The following is a 22,456-nucleotide window of genomic DNA, read 5'->3' as shown; positions in this document are numbered from 1 at the left end:
TTGCTCCTAAAAAAAGTTATGGTATAGTGACAACTTATCCCGTGATTACACACCATTACTTCTCTTGCTTTCCGCCAAATAACAAATTTAATTGGTTGAGACATTTTCTTGATAAATTCTTGATAAAAACTCTCTATATCGTATAATTAAAGTTATGGTATAAATAGTAGTAACTTCGTTATAGTAATATCATGTTTTTTTTACATATATATAAAATAAGATACTCTACATTAAATATTATATAATGTATCGATGAAAATTAATGATAACAAAATTTATTTTATAAATGTCATCTTGTCTTTTTTATCAAATTTAATTTCATCTGTGACAGCTTATCCTGTCAATTTGAGTTCTTTCTAAGATTTTACAAATGACTCGCAACGGAGGAAGTAATGTTAATATACTTCTAAATATGATTTATTTATTTAAATAAACTTTTTCACTACATATTAATTTTTTGTTTTGTTTAAGGATATGCCATTTAAATTTTTAGCATTAATTCTAAATGTAATATTACGTCTGTCATTTTCATTTTTTTTTTATAAGATTCATTTTTAAGTTTTCAATTTTATTTATCTCACTCTCTCATATTTTACACGGACACTCATTTATCTCTTCAACAAAATGAAATTTGAGAAGCTCTCCTCCCCCAACAAACCCTAGCCGCCGCAGCAACACCACTGTTCACGGGATTTTTCGTCCATTTTGAGCGCATTTTGCCGCGAGTTATCCTCACAATCTTCATTGATTGCTTCTCTTCCATTATCCTACTAAGTTTATTTTCAGATCTGATAAACTTTTATACATCCCAACTACCATCTTCTATGATAGATCTCGACCAACATAGACACTATTTTGAAAAACCATCACCATAAAAAGACTCTCCTCTATCTCCTCTACAAAACCCATAAAGAAAATCATGCATCTAAAAACCTTCGCCGGCGCCCACCGTGCCGGAAATTGGAGCCTCCACTGTTATGGTCTAAAATTTCTTGGTGTATCAATAAATAAAGGTCAAGTTCTTCACATATTATGTCTCTATTCACCTCTTTTTCTTTCCCTTCATCAATATTTTGTTTACTTCCTTTTTTTTCTTTCATCATTCTGCATTTTATTTTATTTCTGGTTGGTGTTTTAATTTTATTTAGAGAAGGCAAATAATAGTAACATATGTTGCAGCATTGGTATTGCAAATAATAGGAACATTCTGCCAAGTTTGATCTTGGAAAATTGATGGAGTTATTTTTTCAAATCAACTTTTTTATGTTTGTTCTCATTCACACCCAATATTTATTTTCATAGTATCGCACTTGAACAAAAACTTTGGTTGTTACTTTTGGTCACTGGTGTGATATTTTATTTTTTACTTTTATGGACTTTTTTTTTATGCAAACATTGTTTGAAGAGAGAAGAACTTTTAAAAGAAAAATTAGAGGAATTGAAAAGAAAAAAAAAACTAAATCGAAATATAGTCAATCTCTATACTGCCAGAAATATTTTTTTAAGAATAAATGTTAGTATGATTTTTGTTTTGTTTGATTCAACTTTTTGTTTTCTTTTTCAAAATGTGAACAAATAAAAAAAAATAAAGAATGTGAAGGTAAAATTGTGCAAGATTGTAGAACAAATGAGAATAATAACGGTAGAAAATGTGAACAAATCTATATTCACTCTTTTTTTTTTTTCAGGAAAGATTTGTAGAAAAAATGAGTATATAATTTCTTTTTTTTTTTGCAACAGAGTCTATTTCTGTTCACCTTCTCGTCATCCATAGTTTTACACAGCATATACTTACCCATAATTCAAGTGATATTTATTTTGTTGCCTAATAAACAAAATAATTATAAAAAATTGATTTTTATTTTGCAGAACATTGGCTTCTACTGTAAGAATGAACAACTTGTGGGTCTCCTGCAAAATAAAGTGGAAGAACAAAATATGAAGCTTATTAAAACGTATAAGAGGATAAAAGTGAACAAAAGCTCTTATTGAGAGAAGTGTAAGATTTTATTCTTGAAAATGTTTTTGGATCTATGTTTCTACATCATATTCTTAATTAAAGAACAATACTATGTTTTTTTATCTTTGTTAAATATATTAATCTATAGATAAAAAAAGCAGGTTTGTAAGATTTTTCAGATATAAAATAAGAACTCTGCAAAGTAAAATAAAGGTATTCAGTTTATTTCTTCATAACAATGACTTTGCTGCAAACTATCACCTCACTTATTATTATTAGAAATTTTTAAAACTTACAAAATATAAATAATATTCAGTATAACTAAAAACTTAAGTTCTTTTTTCCAAATTCAAATTGTTAGGCATAAAAAACAACCCAAACTGATATTAAACCATAGTTTCACTACACTCTCATAACCAACAGGTCATACCTCTTCTTTATGCACTTGTTTTGTTTTTGATTAATGTGATCTGAAATCTTCCTGCCAATCAAAGGATAAACATTAGATCAACAAACAAAGAAGTCTCAATTTAGACATTTTCTTATGAAGATATTTTGTATTTTATTGTTGTTGATATAATTGTAAAATTGTGCTATGACTGTGTTTGAATATGTACTTCTTTGTTGATATTATTGCAAAATTGTGTTGGGCCTGTGATGAAAGAAATATAGCAACATTAACATATCTTTGAAGAATAGAACATGATATACATATAAAAGTTTATCTTTTTTCTCCAACATCTTTGTTCCCTGAAATTTTCATTAAACAATGAAATTAATCGATTAGTTGCTGAATAGAACATGATATACATATAAAAGTTAGAGGTGTTGATACTTTTTTATGAATTGAGAACATGATATACATATTGAGAAGTGATATACATGATATACATATAAATTACGTAAATCTATAAATTTGTTGCCCATTGCTTTAATAAAAACTTCTTTCAGGCTCATATTCAATTTAGAAAAATCTTAATTGTTACTTTTCCCATCTAGACTCAACTTGATACTTTTACACATCTATATTTTTTTCCCTTTTTTCTTGCTACTTCAATGATTCTTTCATATAATCACAACATATAGGATTGCTACTTCTTTTGGTAGTTGTACTCATCTTCCTTCGCCTGTTGAATTGTTGTTCTTACTCTTTCATAGTTATACTCATAGTTTGGATATGAATGTTGTTTGTTGTTGTACTTGGAAGTAGAGTTTGTTTTGTTTATCGATTCAAAAAAAAAAAGTTTGTTTTGTTTATCCAATTGAAAAAAAAAGAGTTATCTTTATTAAGTTTAAGATGATGATATGATGGACATAAAGAAAGAAGATAAGTTTGCATAGTGAAGGACACAGAGAAAAAGGTGAACTGTTCTTGTTACCTTACATTTTCTTTTTTTCTTCCAATAAAAATAAGGAAAAAGTAACAGAAAAGAAATACACATTATGAATGGTATCTGTATACCTATTTGTATACCTTGATGTAGATCATGTGATATTGATTTTAGCTGGAAAAAAAAAAAGAAAAAGAAAAGTTGTAGTCAGTTTTACATGTTGATATGAAGAAAAAATTATGAAAAATACTATTTAGCAAAGAAAAAGAAGAGTTATTTTTACCCTTTCCTTGTTCTCCTTTTCTTTTTACAGCTTCGTCAATCAAAAGAGGAAACTACCTGCATAATAAGAGAAGGAAATGAAGATTAGAAACTGGGAAAAGATTGAAATAAAGATAAGAAATGTTAGAGAGAAAGATGATCAATGTGTGAAATGGACATTGAATCTTGTTTATTATGCTGTTTGTATTTGTGTGGAAACAGAAAAGGGATAATGAAAAAGATGAGGAAAGTGAGTTTGAATATATGGTTTCAAAAGGTTGGTGTTTTAAAATTTAGGGGGGAGTTTTGAAATTTGAATTTGAAATTTGAATTAAATTTGCAATATTGAGAATGCATTAAAAAAGAGTTTCTCTGCACCAAGTACAAACATTTTCCAATTGAAGTGACATATGCTTTTCTTAAAACCTTTTTTAAATGTTTATTTCCTGCTTTCTCTCTCCCCACGACAGAATAGAACTTTGAAGCCTTTGGAAGCAAATTTGAAAAACTTAGCTGAACACATGTCATATAATGGAACTGCCCACTTGTCAAGCAAAGCTGCTGCCAAATGGCAGTCACACACGCTGCCAGAGGTCAAGCTGTGGTTGAGCGTGCACTCCTTTCTTATATTATAAGAGAAGCTTGCTGTTGGTTAGTGGATGAATATTGTCTCACATGAGCCTTACATGATTTGGTTTTGATGTGTGTCATGCTGATAGAATAATTTTATGTTACTTTCACTGGATTTGTTTTCTGTCATCCAACAATATTAACACTACTTATCTTAATTTTTTTATAACATCATTTTGTGTCATTCCACGGTCAAAGTCATGGTTGTATGTTTTGCATATGAAATCTAAGAATATAAGCATTAATAAATTAAATGATAAATGTACACATTACTTGAACATGCAGGTCGGGGAATCACTAGAGCAACTTGAGGCACTTATAATTTAGCAAGACTATTTGTGTGTCTTCTACCAGGGAATAAGAACAACGAAATATTTAGTGAGGGTAAGTATCTGAGAGAACGAAGGAAAATGAATTTTGAGAATACAATATTTTACTTCGAGGAGATGAGACTTCGAAAATAGAAGAGTATAAAATAACAGCAGCAGTTTTATAGCAAACCATGACCAACATTTTCTACAGGTTTTCATTTCCAAAATCTCAATGTCCCTTCATCTTTTGTGTTGCAGAGAGTTGTGCCTTCATTTTTTTTGTTCATTTCGATGACTCATTGCCTCCAAATATTTGATTTTATCCATTTCATTGAACCATGGTTGTTGATTGTAAGTTACTTTCAAATAAGATATTATGTACCATTGGTTGAAGTTCCTTTTTTTAAATATGTGTTGTGTTTTTATCAACATTGTTTATATGCATCTAAGCTTAGCAATTTGCAGGGAATTGAGAGGTTTTTGATTGTAAATTTTGTCCATTTGTTGTGTATATATATATTGTATGGAACTGGTGTTTATTTTATGCTATTTTTTTGTTCAGTGACATCAACTTAAAGGAGCTGAAGTAGAGCCTGAAATCCACTTGCCGTGAATACGTGATCTGATGCTCTACTTTCCTGTACGTGTATACTTGCTAGCATTTGCTACATCTTCTTTCACCAATTATCTTTTATTTGGATTGTATTGAATGATCTCCTTAATTTTTTTTCTTTCCAATATGTTTATTTGTCTTTCAACTATAAACGAGAAGAAATGATATTGTTGTCAACTAATTATGTCATTCTACAAGTGGCTTGATGGCATAAGTACTATTCATTGAATTGCCTTTTGATTTAATCTAAAGTCAAATGTTGTATATGTGATAAACGGATACTTAACTACATTTTTTGGCATCTTTGTAGATTTCCTTTGTAAAAGCAAGGATGTTATATGATCAAATCAAATGAACGCAAGGAGAAAATTGTTGGACCATGGTTTGTGCTTAATAAGTTCATGCATTGTGTGGGTTGCAGATGTAAGATTCATTAGCTTCTCAAATGATTTCTCTATATGGATTTGTTATTAATTGATCAATTTTTCAAACAACTTTTATCATTTTCAACTGTTTTGGGGGGCTAAGTATGTAAATGTGACTATGAGATAGTTTTTTTCCTGGTTTATAAGTTATATGTTACTTAGTTTTTATGCTATGCTGTGACTGTTCTGTTTTGACAAGCAGTGTACTCTTTGTACATTGTATTTGAATTTTGGCTGTTCCAAAAAAATTAATTTGTAGCATCTTTTTTAACAATGAATTTCTTTTAAACACGATTAAGACTACTATTTTTTTTATAAATGAAGAAAAAAATTGTAGCAATCTTGATGTTAGTACTTGGAAAAAATGTTCATAACTAATCTATTTTATGTTCCGTTATCATGTTGGATAATGGCTGCCATACATGAACTATTTATTAACATGTACATATATTGTGTGTTATATTCTACTATATTTTAATCCACACTATAAATGCCCGTGCGTCAGCACGGGGAGGGGGTCTAGTTTATTCAATAGAAGATGAAAACATAGTATTTGAATGTGTGAAATAAATTGAAATGAAGAAGAATCAATGATTTTCATTTGGAATAGGAGACCGATGGTTAAGATGGAAAAATCTGAGTAATTATCATAACCAACGATAAGAAAAACCAGATTAGGGAAAATGCGGAATGATCATGTGAGATATCAAGTAAATAAATATGAGCCTTTTGATCGGATATAATAAACGGTTGAGATTTGGTGTCAACGAATTTGTTGACACCTGGTATCAACAGATCCTGACTTATATATATATATATATATATATATATATATATATATATATATATATATATATATATATATATATATATATATAAAAGGTTGCAAACTTACACCAATTTAAAAACATGAAGCTCCGGTAAACAAGTGTGAAAACATAGACCAATCTAACAACTATGTGGGTGTGTGATTCTAAATTACATCCACCTAAAATATAAAGGTGTAAATTAGCTATTGTGTACCTTTCCCATTGGACCAAAATACCTGCTTGTCACTATTCAAACAAATTTTAAATAAAAGGTTAGTTTTTGTAAAAAAAAAAAAAAAAATTAGTTATGCAAGTTTCAATTCATTGAACAGTTTTTAGTATTGAATCATTTGTCATTTTTCCTCATCAAAACAGTTTTTATATTAACGTAAGACTTATCCTTGATTTCAATGACTTCATAGTGAAAATGATTTTTTTTTGTCTAATAGAAAAAGTCCAAACTTGCTAATATTCAACATAATATTTTTAGGTGAATGTAAATTAGTCGCCTTTATTAAAGAGCAAGTTAGCAACCTACATTTAGATTTAACTAAAAACCGTTTTATACTATTTATAATTAGCACTAGTGTTTAGACGGGCACAAGTCCCTTTCTTTGCATTTTTTATAACACTAATGTGTGTAAATTACAAAAAAAAAATGTTTTTTTTTATGAAATTTAATTTGGATTTTGATTAAAATTATATGTATAAAGCTTGTAACTTTTAAATAATAAAAATTATGTTTATCTTTTACCAATAAGATAATAAATATAAGAAAAATTCTTATCTAATTTATTAATAACACCAACAATATAACATTTTTAAAAGAAAATTTATTTAAAGGTATTCGAAAATAATGAAAATTCCAACAACAACAAAATCATGTATGTCTTTTCGTAACGAAAGGATGTTAACCTGAAAAATTGGAAAATAATGAAATACATGATTTTGCTATTGAAAAATGTTAGACTTCATTTTGTAAAGAAAATAATGGTTTTCGGCATTGAAATAGAGCGGAAAGACGGGTACGTGTGTGTCAATTAACATCCTCTCTATTTTTCACTAGCGAAAACATGGGCACACACGTGCCCGTTTTTCCGCTTTTTTATTTCGCAAACGTTTGAAAATTATGAACGGTATTTATGAAATTTTGATTTTGATTTAAAGTAAAAATATAAATCAAAAATATAATCTAATTTTTTTTTAATGACACCAACAACAATCTTTATTATAGAAAAAGTTGATTATGGGTATAATTGGAATAATGAAATAGTAAGTATAGATATACTCATCTAGTCTATTACACTTAGAAAGGATAAAGGGAAAAAAAAACTCGACACACACACACACACACACACAGCTATATATATATATATATATATATATTCATATCATGTTTGTTACACTTTAGAAAGTTTTGAGGGAAAGGGATGGTAATGGTAGGGATGATGGTCTTGTTATTAAGCATAAGAAAGCAGAAGCAATGCTTTGACTTTCGGTTCATAGTCTTAAAAAAGTGGCGAGGTTTCCAAGTAAAGATCGGACGACGGTTCTTCATATATTGACGAAGAAATTTTTCAAGCGTCAAGATAGATAGAATGAACTGGGCAGAGGAAGTTGTGAATACATGCTCGTTAGATGAGGCTTCCTCCTCAACTTCAGTTTATAATGATTGGAAACATTGGGTGGTTATGCATGAGAATGTGAGGGTGGAGGATGTTTTGCGTATAGAGAAAGCTATTGGTGTTAACATTAGTGGCGATACTCATAACATGTTTAGTGTATTTTTAGAGAGGGGAAAGGTAAAAGGAATTCAAAAAAATTTGGTGGAGGGGAGGGAAGGAGGTTCGGCAAGGAGGGGTTGTTAGTTTGCGACTTTGGTGTGGTGGGGAAAGGGGTGGGGGTAAAGTGTGATTGATGAAGCTTTTATCCTAAAATGTCAGCGGGTTGGGTGGGACAGAGAAGAGAAAGGTGGTCTTCTAGTTGGTAAGGTAGAAGAATTCGTTTGTTTTATGTATTCAAGAAACTAAGATGTCGGTTTGCGATGATTTTCGTTGTGCGTCGTTATGGGGAAATTCGACTCATGTTTTCTCCTTTCGCCCTTCCGTAAGGACATCGGGGGGGGGGGGGGGGGGTGGTTTGTTGACTTTGTGGGATTGTTCAGAGGTGGAGGTGTGGGTGAATGTTAGTTGTGAGCATTTCTTGATGATTCATGACAGGTTCATTAAATCAAATGAGTAGATTTACTTGTTTAATGTTTATGCGCCTTGTGATCCTAGGGCAAAGCGAGCATTGTGGGACTCTCTATCAGCTCGGTTACATCTGTTGGGTGGAAAAAAAGTTTGTGTTTGTGGGGATTTTAACGCAGTCAAGTGTGTGGAGGAAAGGCGTTCTGAGATGAAAGGTTACACGCCCTTGGACGTCATTCCTTTTAATCAATTTATTGACAATAATGTCTTGGTTTAAGGGGGACGACTTCTCTGTGAGTCGCCTGGACAAATTTCTGCTTTCTAAGGTGTGGTGTTTTGAATGGCCTAATTGTTTGCAGGTTGCTCATTTAAGGGGATTGTCTGATCTTTGTCCTCTGATGTTGTCAGTTGATGAAGAAAATTGCGGTCCTAAGATTTCCCGGATGCTGAAATGTTGACAAGATATTCTTGGGTACAAGCAGTTTGTTAGTAACGAATGAATGTCATTGCAGGTTGATGATTGGGAAGGCTTTGCGATGGAAGAAAAATTATAATTAATTAATTGAGCTTTGAAAGAGTGGCACATGTCGCATACTCAAAATTTACCAGGGAAGATTGACTCTTTAAAAGCTCATTTATCCATTTTAGACTATAAAGGGGAAGATGAGGTGTTATTAGAAGCTGAAATAGAGGAAATGCATGGTATTGCTTCGGACATCCATTCCTTGTCCAATATTAATACAAGTATTTGTTGGCAGCACTCCATGTTGATTTGGCTTAAAGAAGGTAACGTAAATTCAAAATATTTTTATTCAGTTTTGTTTTCCCATTAGAGAGGTATTGCTCTGAGTTCGATATTGGTGGATGGAGTTTTGGTGGAGGGAGAGCAGCCGATCCGTCTTGTCGTTGCTTCACATTTTGCAACACAGTTTTAGGCGCAGAATGTGGAAAGGTCAGGCGTGGATAATCTTTAGTTCCGGACTTTGTCTTATGAGGAAGGCTGTGGTTTGATTAAACCGTTTTCAGTGGAAAAAGTCAAAGCAGCTGTGTGGGATTGTGATAGTTTTAAGAGTCTGGGTCCGTGTGGTATTAATTTTGGCTTTATAAAGGAGTTTTTGCATGATACGAAGGATGACATATTGAGGTTTATTTCAGAGTTTCATCGGAACGACAAGTTGGCGAAAGGTATAAATAATACTTTTATAACCCTCATTCCTAAAGTTGATATCCCGCAAAAATTAAATGATTTTCGGCTCATATCTTTGGTAGGGAGTCTCTATAAAATTATGGCAAAAGTGTTGGCAAATAGGTTGTAGTCAGTTATAGGAAGTGTTATTTCAGAATCTCAAATAGTGTTTGTTTAAGATAGACAGATAATTGATGAGATTCTTATTGCGAATGAGGTGGTGGATGAAACTCGTAAGTCTAAGAAGGAGTTATTGTTGTTTAGAGTGGATTTTAAAAAAGGATACGATTCTGTGGACTGGGGGTATTTAGATGCAGTTACGGGTAGAATGTCTTTTCCAACCTTGTGGCAGAAGTGGATTAAAGACTGTGTGTCTACGACTACATCATCTGTGTTAGTCAATGGTAGCCCCACAACAGAATTTCCTTTACACATGGGTTTACGACAAGGCAATCCCATTTCTCCTTTTTGTTGTTGTTGCTAGAAGCGGAGGGTTTGAATGTGATGATGCAAGCTATGGCTTACTCCAATATTTTTATTGGGTACAACTTTGGTTCTTTTAATTCAACCGTTATTTTCCATCTCCAGTTCGCTGATAGCACGCCACTTTTAGGGGTTAAAAGCTGGGCGAATGTTCGTGCTTTGTGGCTATTCTTGTTCATTTTGAGGTGATGTCGGGTTTGAAGGTTAATTTTATTAAGAGTATGCTGGTTGGGGTAAACATTACTGATTCTTTGATGAGCGAGGCGGCCGCGATTTTGGGGTGTAGGTTTTAGCCTGTATTTTTTAGTATGTGTTTCGACAGGCAAGGAGGAAGCTAAGAAAACATAATTCTCTAAGTCCAAAAGAGAAGTTTTGAGGATTTTGACAAGATGGTTTAAACGAGGATTTGATTTCGACTAGAAGGATTCAAATTCTCCTTGAAGAGGCAGGATTGAAGGGTCGGACATGTGGAAAGCAGGCAGAAGCTGTCGAAGTCATTTAGTTTCTAGCCGTTGGTTTGTTAGTTTTTTCTCTTATGTGTATATAGTAGTTTTTCATAGGAAAAATGGGTCACAAATCATTATCAAAAGTTCTTCAAAAACTCAAAGTACCCAAGCGTAGAGCAAAATGAGTAACAAAATGTATGTACAATGATTTGTTGAACCATTTTCATTTAATCCAATTCAATTTACTTTTCTTTTCCTTTAAGTTTTTTTGCTTTTAAGACTTCAAGTTTTTACTTGTTTCAAACTGTTGGCTTGTGTCGAAAAGACGGTTATCCTCATCCTAAAAACAATTTTCTTCATCTTGTTCATAAACAAACTCATGAATATAATGTTCATATATTTTCTGAAAAATCTTTGCACAACATATCTAAGATTTTCTACTTTGATCCTGCAAGTAACTTTTAAAACTAGTCTTATTATTTACCAAAAATATCGGTAAATAGTAGGGTGGGCAACTCGTCGCAGCAAATCACAGTTTTTCTTGTAGTGATTTTAACTCTCAATTCCAAACCTCCTCCACCCAGCAGCCCACTTAACCACACATAGCTATTATTCTGGAGAGATAACGAAAATAATCTAGGTAAGATAGAAGATAGAGATTTTGGGGCAAGCCATATTTCATGCTAACAAATAACAAATAACTTACACCAAAGACCTTCGTGCCTAAGCTAATTTTTTTCAAGTATCTTGTGCATGTGCTCATAGGGTTCGCTCTAGTTTTACTGTAATATACAACTAGAACCCATAAACATTTCAAATCCACTATATCTTTATTTTTATTTTCGAGGATCTTGTGCATATGCTCATAGGGTTCCCTCTAGTTTTACCAACCCATAAACATTTCAAATCGCAACTTTGAGAAAATTAGAGGGCTAAAACTGCAATTAAGCCTATTTTTATTTGGTTAATACAGATGACAGTTTTTTTGGTCAAAAGTTATTTCTTTTGACCCACTTAATTTTTTTTGGAGGGATTTTGACCCACTTAATTGTTTTTTTTCTTTTCACACAACAGCATTTTTTATTTTTTTATTTCTACATCAAGAAATAGTTGTTTAATTATGTTCCCCTTGTATTATAAATAGAGTCTCAACTTCTCAATGTATACTCATCAAACCCTTATACGTTCATCCATTACATTTTACGTTGGACCTAGCTACTAGCCCCTTATCATTTTTTGTTTGGGAACCATTTGTCCATGCTATGGATTACAGTAGCTTGGCCTTTTTCCTGTCATATTTTCAGTCCCTTTGGATTTCATTAATTATTGCAACTTGTGGCTTTATGATTATCAAAACCCTAAGATATCACTTGATGAGTGTGAACTCCAAAATACGAAAACTACCTCCAGGTCCCAAATTACCATGGCCTATAGTTTTTAATCTTCCTGAAATGATTGCAAATAAACCTGCATCTATGTGGATACTCAAAATGATGGAAGATTTGAACACTGAAATAGCATGTATCCGCCTAGGAAATGTCCATATTATTCCGGTTACATGTCCCACCATTGCTCGTGAATTCTTGAGAAAGCATGATGCTGATTTTGCATCAAGACCAACAACCATGGCCAGTGATATAATCTCCAATGGCTACTTGACCTCAATTTTGGCACCCTTTGGCGAACAATGGAAAAAGATGAAGAAAATCATTGTTAACGATTTGATGTCTCCGCAAAGGCATCGATGGCTTCATGAAAAAAGGAATGAAGAAGCCGATAATCTTATGTTTTATGTGTACAACAAATGCAACAATGGTGATCCTGTGAATGTTAGAATTGCTTCACAACATTATTGTGGAAATGTCTATAGGAAACTGTATTTTAATACAAGGTACTTTGGAAAGGGTATGAAAGATGGATCGCCTGGTCTTGAGGAAGTTGAGCATGTTGATGCTGCTTTTACATTGCTCAAGTATATTTATGCTTTCTCTGCATCTGATTATATGCCATGCTTGAGGCTGTTTGACTTAGATGGCCACAAGGGCAAAATAAAAAACGCAATGAAAATAATGAACAAGTATCACGATTCTATCATTGAAGAGAGAATCAAGCAGTGGAATGATGGATCAAGGACGGTTGAAGAGGACTTGCTAGATGTTCTGATCTCACTGAAAGATGTTAATAATAATCCGGTATTGACAAAGAAGGAAATCAAGGCACAACTTATTGTAAGATTAACATTTGATTTTTTTGGGTTAACACTGCTTTACCCTGTAATATAGGTTATTTCCAGTTTACTTGTTAAAGAATTATATTCCATCCATGTAATTTGAAGATTTTTGGTTTTGGACCTTCATGAATTTTGATTGCACAAAATCGATGATATGACAGAGGATAAACTGAAATTTCTCAAATTACAAGTACCGTGAATTTTGTAATTTAATGTCATAAACATCCAAAACCAAAGATTCTTTAAATTACAAAGACGAAATCTAAATTTTTTTTTTACAGAGGTAACCGGAAATGACCTATACTCCAGTGGGTAAAACACTATTAACCTTTTGCTTTTATTCCTACCTTTACATGAACTTATTCATTCTAAGAAAAGTAAAACTACTAGAAAAATAAATAAGGGTACGGTTTAATATGGACTTCTAAAAAATAGTCTAAAAGTGGACCTTTACTGTTTTTAATAAAAGAAGATTTATAATAAAAAAGCTGAGAACAAAAATAATAATTTATTTCGATCAAAATAGGATGGTCCACTGTTGAACTGAGTCCATATTAGACACCTCAAAAAATAGAGATAGAAAGAAATGTTAAATAAATTTTAGTCCATAAGAACTTACCAAATTTCAATTTTTGTCCCCATACAAAATTTTCAACATTCAATTTTTGTCTGTGTTGTGAAGTTAATGTTTACACTCCCGTCACTATTATAGGCAAAACTTTACATTTTAGATTCATTCAATTAATGATGTCTACGGTCTTTATTATAGACCACATACATCATTTAATGAATGAATCTAAAATACAAAGTATTGCTTATAATAAATTTTTAGACACATGTTTAGAATGTTATAAAAAATTCCTCCAAAAATTATCTCAAAATTTGATTTATAAATCTAAATTTTCGTTAATTTTACGTTGAACTTTTGATATTTTTAATTCAACCCACATTGCAAAATATCACTTTTAAGTCATCATAAAACTTATGTAGGAATTCTTCTTAAAAAAAAAACTTATGTAGGAATTGATGATAGCAATGGTAGACAATCCATCAAACGCAGTTGAATGGGCATTGGCTGAAATGTTAAATCAACCGGAATTATTTCATCAAGCCACAAATGAATTGGACAATATAGTGGGAAAAAATAGATTGGTCCAAGAATCAGATATCCCTAAGCTCAACTTCTTGAAGGCATGTGCAAGAGAAGCTCTTCGTCTCCACCCCATGGCACCTTTCAATGTTCCTCATGTCTCTCTTACTGACACAGTGGTTAGAAATTACTTTATACCAAAGGGTAGCCATGTATTGATTAAAAGAAGTGGGAGAAATCCATTAGTTTGGGAAGAACCACATAAGTTCAAACCAGAACGTCATTTCAAGAATGGTGAGTCCAATATAGTTTTGACAGAGCCAGAGTTGAAGTTCATATCCTTTAGCACTGGAATGCGTAGTTGTCCTGGTGTCAAACTTGGCACGACAATGACTATTTTACTATTAGCTAGGTTACTCCATGGTTTCACGTGGAGTATACCTCCCACTACATCAAGCATCAGCCTTGTCAATTCCAAAGATGATATGTTTCTTGCTGAGCCATTGATGGTTGTTGCAAAACCAAGATTAGCAGCAGAATTGTACAACTTTTGAACTAAGTGAAAATAATAAAGCATTTGTTTCACTTGTGAAATAACAATGCCATAGTGGTTATTTTCTACCTCATTTGACAATTATATGTGTTCTCCCAATAGAAGCTATTTAAATAAGAAGGCTTGAGCCTCTTTAGGGATTTGGTGGTGGTCTGTCTTGTATCCAAATGCTTGTATATAAAGTTCATGTACTTTCTTGTTCTACTCCAGGCATATCTTGTGCTTAGGTTTAGACTTTGCAATAAAATTAAGGTTAATTAAGTAAGGCTTAATTGCATGATTGATCCTTTATGTTTATTTTAGTTTTCAAGTTGGTCCCTTATGTTTTAAAAGTTTCAAGTTGGTCCCTTACGTTTTAAAAGTTTCAAGTTAGTCCAAAACGTTACTCATGTTGGAATAAGTTATTCCCTTCAGTCACTTAACGTTTAAAGATTCGGGTTGATAATATGGATGATGGAACTTAACTTATTCAGAAAATCAATTTTAAAACATTTTTTAAATTTTTTTTGTTTTATTAAACCCAATATCATGTCGCGGAATGGATTAACTTATTCAAATGTGAATAACGTTTTGGACCAACTTGAAACTTTTAAAACGTAAGGGACCACCTTGAAACTTTCAAAACATAAGGGACCAACTTGAAAACTAAATTAAACATAAGGGATCAAACATGCAATTAAGCCATTAAGTAAATAGTCCTTTTAAATACTAAAAATTTTGTTTTTAGTCCCTACAAAATAAAATCATATTTTTTAGTCTTTGGAATATTTTCCTTTGACTTTTTAGGGACCAGACATGCTGACATAAATTTTGTACAGGGATTAAAAATACATATGGAAATTTCTTTAACAATTAAAAATGTTGACGTGAATTTTTTCAAGGACTAAAAAGTGATATTTTATTTTTAGGGACTAAAAAAAATTATGAATATTTATAGAGACAATTTACTTATTTAACCGTAAAATTAATTTGCTTATAAGAAGAACAAAACGCGTGGAATTTGTAACAGCCCATTTTATGCTAGGATTATTTTATTTATTTATTATGTATTTATTTGCTTGTTTGTGTATTTGACTTGGGATAAGTGGATTTTAGGTTAGAAGGGTATCTTGGTCATTTTCAAGACCAAGGGTATTTTGGTCATTTGATGAGTAAGGGTAAATTAGTAATTTTGGAATGATTAGTGTTTTAGTGTTTTTAGTGTGAATAGTTATTTTTACTAAGATAGAGGTAACTAGTGGTATTATTTTGAGATGGTAAAATAATGATTGAGTGTGTAGTAACTTTTTAGACTTAAGTATTAAGAGTTTTGAGGCCCATTATGAATATAGTTACCCTAGCTCATTATTGAGGTATAAATTGATAGCTCATGTGAGGAAATTAGGGTTTTGCCATTCATTCCATATTCTCACAAATAGAGAGGCCGGAGAGATTTGAGAGAGAAGTGAAGAATAGAAGAGAAAAGGGGATATGTTTGTTCTACTAAATAAGTTATAATCTAATTTTTTCACTTATGGGTCATAATTGTTTTGTTTGATTTGTGAAAATTATGATCATGTGTGATGATTCGTACTTATAATTGATGTGTAATTATGGGTATGTTGGAATTTATGGAATTGAAGTGTTTATATGTTCAAGTTCATGGTTGGTGATTGAAATAAGTTGTTTTTATCAATTTTAGCTTAATTGTGTGAAAACCATGAATTTTGTGAATGATTATTGTTCAAACATGCTTCAAATCTCTCATTAAATGTTTACATTTTGTTTGTTGTTGGGTTTTGAATTGTTGGTGTTGTTTGTGAAGTTTGGATTGAATTGTGGAAAAACGAGTATTTCGTGAAAAATGTATATTATTTTGATTTTATGGTGAAATGATGATTTGAACTCATGATTAAAAGTGTTCTGATGAGTTCTTAATGTATGTTAAATGTTAACAAAGTTTGTATAACGATTTTGGGTCAATTGAGATCAAAATTGGGGTTTTTGAAGGATTTTGGTGTGTGTTCCTGAGAGGCCTGTTACTGATGCAACTCACTGGACGAGCCAGCTAGCGCCAGGGCAAGCATGTGCAGAACAACACATGCTGTTTTCTACATTCCGAGCTTTGGGGTCGTTTCTGGATACGCCCTAGTGTTCCTTTTGATGTGTTTGACTGATGTTTTACCTTTTAAACCTACTGGAACATCTTTTACTTGCATTAAAATTGATTTTTATGGATTTCAGACGAACTTGGTTTGAAAATGGTCATGAACTTGGAATCTTCCGAAACTTGTTTTTCTCAAATAAAATGATAAAGTTCTAATTTGGTTTCTGTAACAATGAGCTTAGAATGATCATGTAAGGTGTATGTGAGCTTTGGACTTGGTCTTACTTTGAAAATGAGTTGATTTTGAAAAACGAGGAAAATGAGATGAACTTGTGGCTTTTTGAGAAATAAGCGGAATTGTAAAATGATAATGCTATATGTGCACTGCTGAGATGTTATGTAATATATGTAAATGATTTGTTGATGAATTTGAGTATGAATTCTTTATTTTGGTGAAATACTTGAAAATAGGTGTTTTTAACAAAATAGACGAACTTGTCAAAATGAGGTTTTAGGATCAGATAAGTTGCAAATGTCTTTGTATTCGTGATAATATGATGAAATAAGAATGAAACAATGATTGTTGGGTGTTTGATATGTTCGTTATCAAAATATGATTGTTTGTCGTCTTTTATGCGAATTGTGTTTTGTGAAACGTTGTTGTTTCCTTATGGTGGTAATTGTTGATGTTGAATATGATGATGACTCTTTGTTGATTATGACTTGTTGATTGTGTAGATGTAAATACTTGATAATGCAAATGGCGGTGTTTGGTAAAGATATTATATGATGGTGTAAATTATATATTATAGTTTGGATATTTGTGCATTGTCGAGTCTTTACTTGAAAGTCCATGCATTCATAGTCATGTTGAGTTTTTTGGTGCAAAATGTAACTGGTGATATTTATTACATTAGTTGTTGAAGAACGTAATTGGTGGTGTTTATTACGTTAGTGGAATTTCGGTAATAGTTTTCTCCGAATCCAAAATTGGTACCACATGTATGTAGAAGTGTCTAGAACATTGCATGCATTTGAAATTGGTGAATTTTGTGTCATACTTGAATATGTGACTTGGTGAATATGTGCATTGGTCAAATTGACGAATGTTGTGATGATGTGAGTTTGTGGACTTGTATATGTTGCTTGATATACTATGATGGTGGTGTGATATAATTCATGTGGAGTTAGTATTCTAGGAATGTTGAATATGTACATGTGTATCTATTTGAAATCCTTGAATGTTTGTAGTTGATTATAGTTATTAAGTGGAATATTATCTAACCCCCCAGTGGTCGTTTAGTTGACCGCCTGCCTATTTGTATGAATGAATAGACGGCTTGCAGGATTGAGTTGCTTTGCTTTGCTTTGCTAGTGAGTTGCTTGAGGATAGCATGGAGCTACCTCATTTCTCTTTTACTTGAGTCTAGTTAGGCTTTGATTAAGGTGTCAGACATTTATGTTTATCTGACGTTGTCTGTTGTTGAATTTTACATTGTGGAGATTATGGTTATGTATTTGAAACTGATAGAAAATTAGCAAGTGTAAAATTAATATCGAAGTAATAATTTAATTCGTATCCACGAGGACTGTTCTAATCTCTACTTGGCAATTTCATTAATATTTAAGATGTAAGTAAATAAGGGGGTTGCCTTAGGCAAGTTGGTTTTGGTTGCAATGATAAATAAATAACTGAAAAATAAAATTGGTGTTTGGAATGTTTAAAAGAGATGACTAGGTCAATCGATTCATCTATACATCACCCATTAGTAACCTATTTCTTAAGCCTACAAATTTCACAAAATCAACGACGAATTAACAAATTAACTTAGTTCAATCCCTTGATCCTAAGTCCTCTCATCTAATCATAATTCCTAATTCCTTAGGTGAACCTATAATCATCAAAGGCTATTTAGTGCGTTAATTCAATTGTCACTATCTAACAACGCTCTATCCCTAGGTTGTCCGTTAGAAAGAACAACATACATATTTCCGAGATACACGCTAGTGTCAGTAGTCATATATTCTCTTAGATCAATTATATCTGGTCAGGATCATAAAAGCATTAAGAATAAAATATGCTGAATAAACTAGATTGAAATTCATAAACGTAAGAGTTTCAGGTTACATCACATGAGGTAGTACAGAATCATCTCTTGACCTAATCACAGGAAATTAGCTACACATGATAAAAGAAATAAACAACAGAGTAAAGAAATTAAACCGATAAAGTTCCGTCGTATTGACGTTGCTCCTCAATTTTATTCAGTCGGTGTTGTTGCTCTATATTTCCATGTGCTTCTCCCTTCTCTCGTGATGCGTGCGGCTCCTTTTCCAAAAACCGTGATCCAAAAATCCAAAGCGTGAATCCCTCCCATCCTTTGTGTGCGTGTTCCTTTTTATATTTTCCTTTTCAGGTTGCCTAGCTCCTGTTTCTTTCTTCTTTCGGGTCACATAATAAAGCCCAATTATGCAAATACTTGAATTCTTTTCATTCACCACTCTTTCAATTATTATCACACTTTTGTTTTCCTTGGTTGGCCAATAAAGGTATGACATGCCTGCTAATTTTCGTCCTTCAAGGGGCACACTAATTGACTAATAGAACACTAGTAGACTCAATAAATTAATAACGACAATTTATTTAAAATAACTCCAAACTAAAATAGCACTAGAATAAAAACTTAATTAAAAGGACTCTAAAAATAGTGAATGACTGACTGTCATCACAACCCCAAACTTGAATCATTCCTTGTCCTCAAGGAATTTACTTGCATCATTGACAATCGACAGTAAAATAACAATTACCTGATCAAGCGATAGTACCCAAAAGTTCAACTCCTTACTAGCTAAAGATGAGCTAGTTTGACTTGTAAGCATCCACCAATTCACAACTCCACGCAAAAATATGAAAGGGTTCACACAGTCGACATGCAATCTACATATTACCATACGCTTGAAAAGTTTCTAAACGTCAATCAAAATCAATGTCAATGCACACTTTGAGGTCTTTCAGGGTTATAACGGGGCTTATGTGAAGGTGGGATAATATTTGGATAAGTAGGCTACACAAAATTTGAGTTAGGCATTCCTACGGAAATTAAAGCACAAAATCACACCATTCATTCACCTTTTGGAACAACAATTCTTGTAAAGGTACTAGAGAATACTTGTAACTGTTGGGACAATCGAGTTTAAAGTTACTCGGATATTCAATGTTATGTCCCTTTTTCATTCTATTTTCTCTTTTTTTTTGATACACCATTTTTGTGTGTATTTTTCATGATAATGTTCTTTTTTTGTTCTCTTTATTCTCTAGTACCCCCACCCCAAACTTAGTTGGTTGCAAATTCCAATAGCAACCCCAAACTTATTATTTAACAACATTCTACAATGCCTAACTCAGAAAAGCAATATGGGACACGTCCTAAAAGTCTCTAAGCTTGAATTCTTTTCATTCACCACTCTTTCAATTATTATCACACTTTTGTTTTCCTTGGTTGGCCAATAAAGGTATGACATGCCTGCTTATTTTCGTCCTTCAAGGGGCACACTAATTGACTAATAGAATACTAGTAGACTCAATAAATTAATAACGACAATTTATTTAAAATGACTCTAAACTAAAATAGCACTAGAATAAAAACTTAATTAAAAGGACTCTAAAAATAGTGAATGACTGACTGTCATCAGAAACCTGAAATATGGTGTTGAGATTTTATTACTCATGTATATGAGGATTATTTCATATTGTGGTGACGTTTATGTTAATTGTCTTCTGTTGTGAGTTTTTAAAATTATGCATGTATTGAGAACACGAAGTTGTTGCATCTTGAGCTCTCTTTTGATTTATTTGATTTTATTGCATGATTATTGCATTCCGGATATAGGGTGTATCAGAATTTGGTTTGGAACTTTGTCTTCGAGAACTAATGTCCCTTAGACGTTTTCTAAAGAAAAAAAAAGTAACTTTTGTATTAAATCAGGCATTTTTTAGCTTTTAAAAGGTCGACTATATAAGTTCTTGTTCTATTCCTTTGGTTTTGTGTCACTGTCTACATTTGTTTGTATATTTTGATTGTTGATAAATGTAAAAAAGTGTTAAATTCATGTTATATTTTAAGCACTTTTTGTTGCTTGCTTTGCAAGTAATTGAAGGAAAAGCCGAGAAATAAGCGTTAAATGCCTTATTACGCTTTACTTATCATTACTCTATCCTTTTGTGCAGGAATTAGCCTCAAGACACTGATCAAAGACCAATTCATCATGAAAAAGTGCAAAATGGCAGAAGCTGTCCAGCAAGCTTGAAGAAATGGCGCTAATAGCGTGTTCTACGCTATTAGCGTGTTTAAAGAAGTGTCATAGTCCAGAGAGATACGCTATTGGCGTATCTGGAGCCTTAAAGAATTTTTGCTATTAGCGATTTTGGCGCTATTAGCGTGAACTCGCAATTGCGAGCTCTTTCACTCGCAGTTGCGAGTTAGGACGGTTTGCTCAACTCAAGTGGCCCACTTGCTATTCCTTGAAGATATTTTCTAGATATTTTGGGCTATATATCTCAGGGACATAACCAGTTCATAATATACAGGTGGAGATATAATTAGTTCAAATATAGTTCATATTAGTCTGAGGAATATCCCATAGTTTTCTCTTAGTTTTCTCTAAGCTTTCATAGATAATATCATAGAGAGAAATAGGTCAAGAGCATATAGAGTGAGAGTGATTTTGGAAGTTGGATCTTATTCCTTTGTTGAGACATCACTAGGAGAATGAATCCTTCCTTTTCAATCCATCCTTGCAAGGCTTCCATGATGATGTGTAGCTAAATACCCTTTGTTGGGATGAGAGGTACTTGATCTTGCTAAACATGTAATCCTTTTGATTTTGCAAAATATGGTTCTAGCAATTTATATTCAATATAGTTGTTATTCTTGTTGTTAATGCTTTTGGATACTTAATTAGGCTGGACACAGTTGATTAAGTTATCCGATCGACTTTGTTATCTTTTAAATGATTTGGTCACTAATGTTTAAAAGATGCGATAGAAATAACTATATCGTTTTATGACACGATCGATTATGTTATCTTTTGAATGGTTAGGGCACGAATGTTTGAAAGATAATTTAGAAATGATGATATCGCTTTGGACACGAAGGGTATTGTAGAGCTAAAATGACAATCTATCATAGGTTATATCACTCTTGACAAGTTTGTAGATCTTTGATCGTCACCTTTAATCATGAACTTAATGCTTTTGGACACTTAGTCAGGCTGGACACGGTCGATTGAGTGATCCAATCGACTTTGTTATCATTTAAGGGATTTGGACACGAATGTTTAAACGATAACCGAAGTGATTGTGATAATGTTGGTTATATAGCTAGAATTCGTATGGATCATTTGGTTATGTGTGATGCTTGGTTAAGGAACTCTACTCCTAATAAGTTTCAAACCTTATAATCTCATCTTTTTACTTTTGCATATTAGTTAGCCTAGTTGTAAATGAAACAACCAAACAACCACTCTTTTAACTTAGAATGATAATTGACGTTGAACTATCCTTGATGTCGCACTAATCCCTGTGGAGACGTGTTTTATCTTGGTTTTCGGGTGTCAAACATTGATTACGTCTGAACCTTTTAAACCGGTGATATCTTATTTTTTCTTGGGAAGGGAAAAAGTAAGCAAAACCCTTGAGAATCGAGGTCCGGGAGTTGTTTTCGCTACGGGAAGGTGTTAGGCACCCATAACGACTATAGTAACCTATAGGAACCGTCTTTAATTTCTACGCGCGCGCTTTATTTTTAAATGCTATTTTGAAAATGATATTTACACCTAAAAGTTACTAAGTGA

The 22,456-nt window shown here is 32.4% G+C and overlaps 1 protein-coding gene and 3 long non-coding RNA genes across 4 annotated transcripts; 3 read left to right on the top strand and 1 right to left on the bottom strand.

Annotated features, from left to right (window-relative positions):
• Window positions 1–541: 541 nt before the first annotated feature.
• Window positions 542–2,093, top strand: LOC146939112 (uncharacterized). The gene is made up of 2 exons (XR_015031551.1): window positions 542–1,013; window positions 1,870–2,093. It is a non-coding gene; the product is annotated as an uncharacterized LOC146939112 (long non-coding RNA).
• Window positions 1,635–4,191, bottom strand: LOC146939111 (uncharacterized). The gene is made up of 6 exons (XR_015031550.1): window positions 3,979–4,191; window positions 3,575–3,630; window positions 3,435–3,465; window positions 2,578–2,710; window positions 2,391–2,441; window positions 1,635–1,911 (listed from the first exon to the last, which is right to left on the bottom strand). It is a non-coding gene; the product is annotated as an uncharacterized LOC146939111 (long non-coding RNA).
• A 273-nt stretch (window positions 4,192–4,464) lies between these two features.
• Window positions 4,465–5,704, top strand: LOC146939110 (uncharacterized). Its single transcript, XR_015033430.1, has 3 exons — window positions 4,465–4,704; window positions 5,056–5,133; window positions 5,417–5,704. It is a non-coding gene; the product is annotated as an uncharacterized LOC146939110 (long non-coding RNA).
• Window positions 5,705–11,878: 6,174 nt separating this feature from the next.
• On the top strand, window positions 11,879–14,607 carry LOC146939109 (isoleucine N-monooxygenase 1-like). Its single transcript, XM_085757907.1, has 2 exons — window positions 11,879–12,872; window positions 13,895–14,607. Exons 1-2 carry the CDS (start codon window positions 11,907–11,909, stop codon window positions 14,516–14,518), a joined length of 1,590 nt encoding a protein of 529 aa, XP_085614033.1. The 5' UTR covers window positions 11,879–11,906; the 3' UTR covers window positions 14,519–14,607.
• Window positions 14,608–22,456: the final 7,849 nt, after the last annotated feature.

The sequence above is a fragment of the Medicago sativa genome, chromosome 3, assembly GCF_051527215.1.
Source record: "Medicago sativa cultivar Bolivia chromosome 3, Bolivia_mono, whole genome shotgun sequence".
NCBI lineage: Eukaryota > Viridiplantae > Streptophyta > Magnoliopsida > Fabales > Fabaceae > Medicago > Medicago sativa.
The sequence above is the reverse complement of the archived record's forward strand: the minus strand, read 5'-3'. Positions and strand labels throughout refer to the sequence as shown.

Bases quoted from the DNA above. Each gene is read 5' to 3' on its own strand.
- LOC146939109 (XM_085757907.1), top strand. From the start codon at position 11,907: ATGGATTACAGTAGCTTGGCCTTTTTCCTGTCATATTTTCAGTCCCTT. The intron at 12,873-13,894 runs GTAAGATTAACA...AAACTTATGTAG, and splicing joins AAATCAAGGCACAACTTATT to GAATTGATGATAGCAATGGT.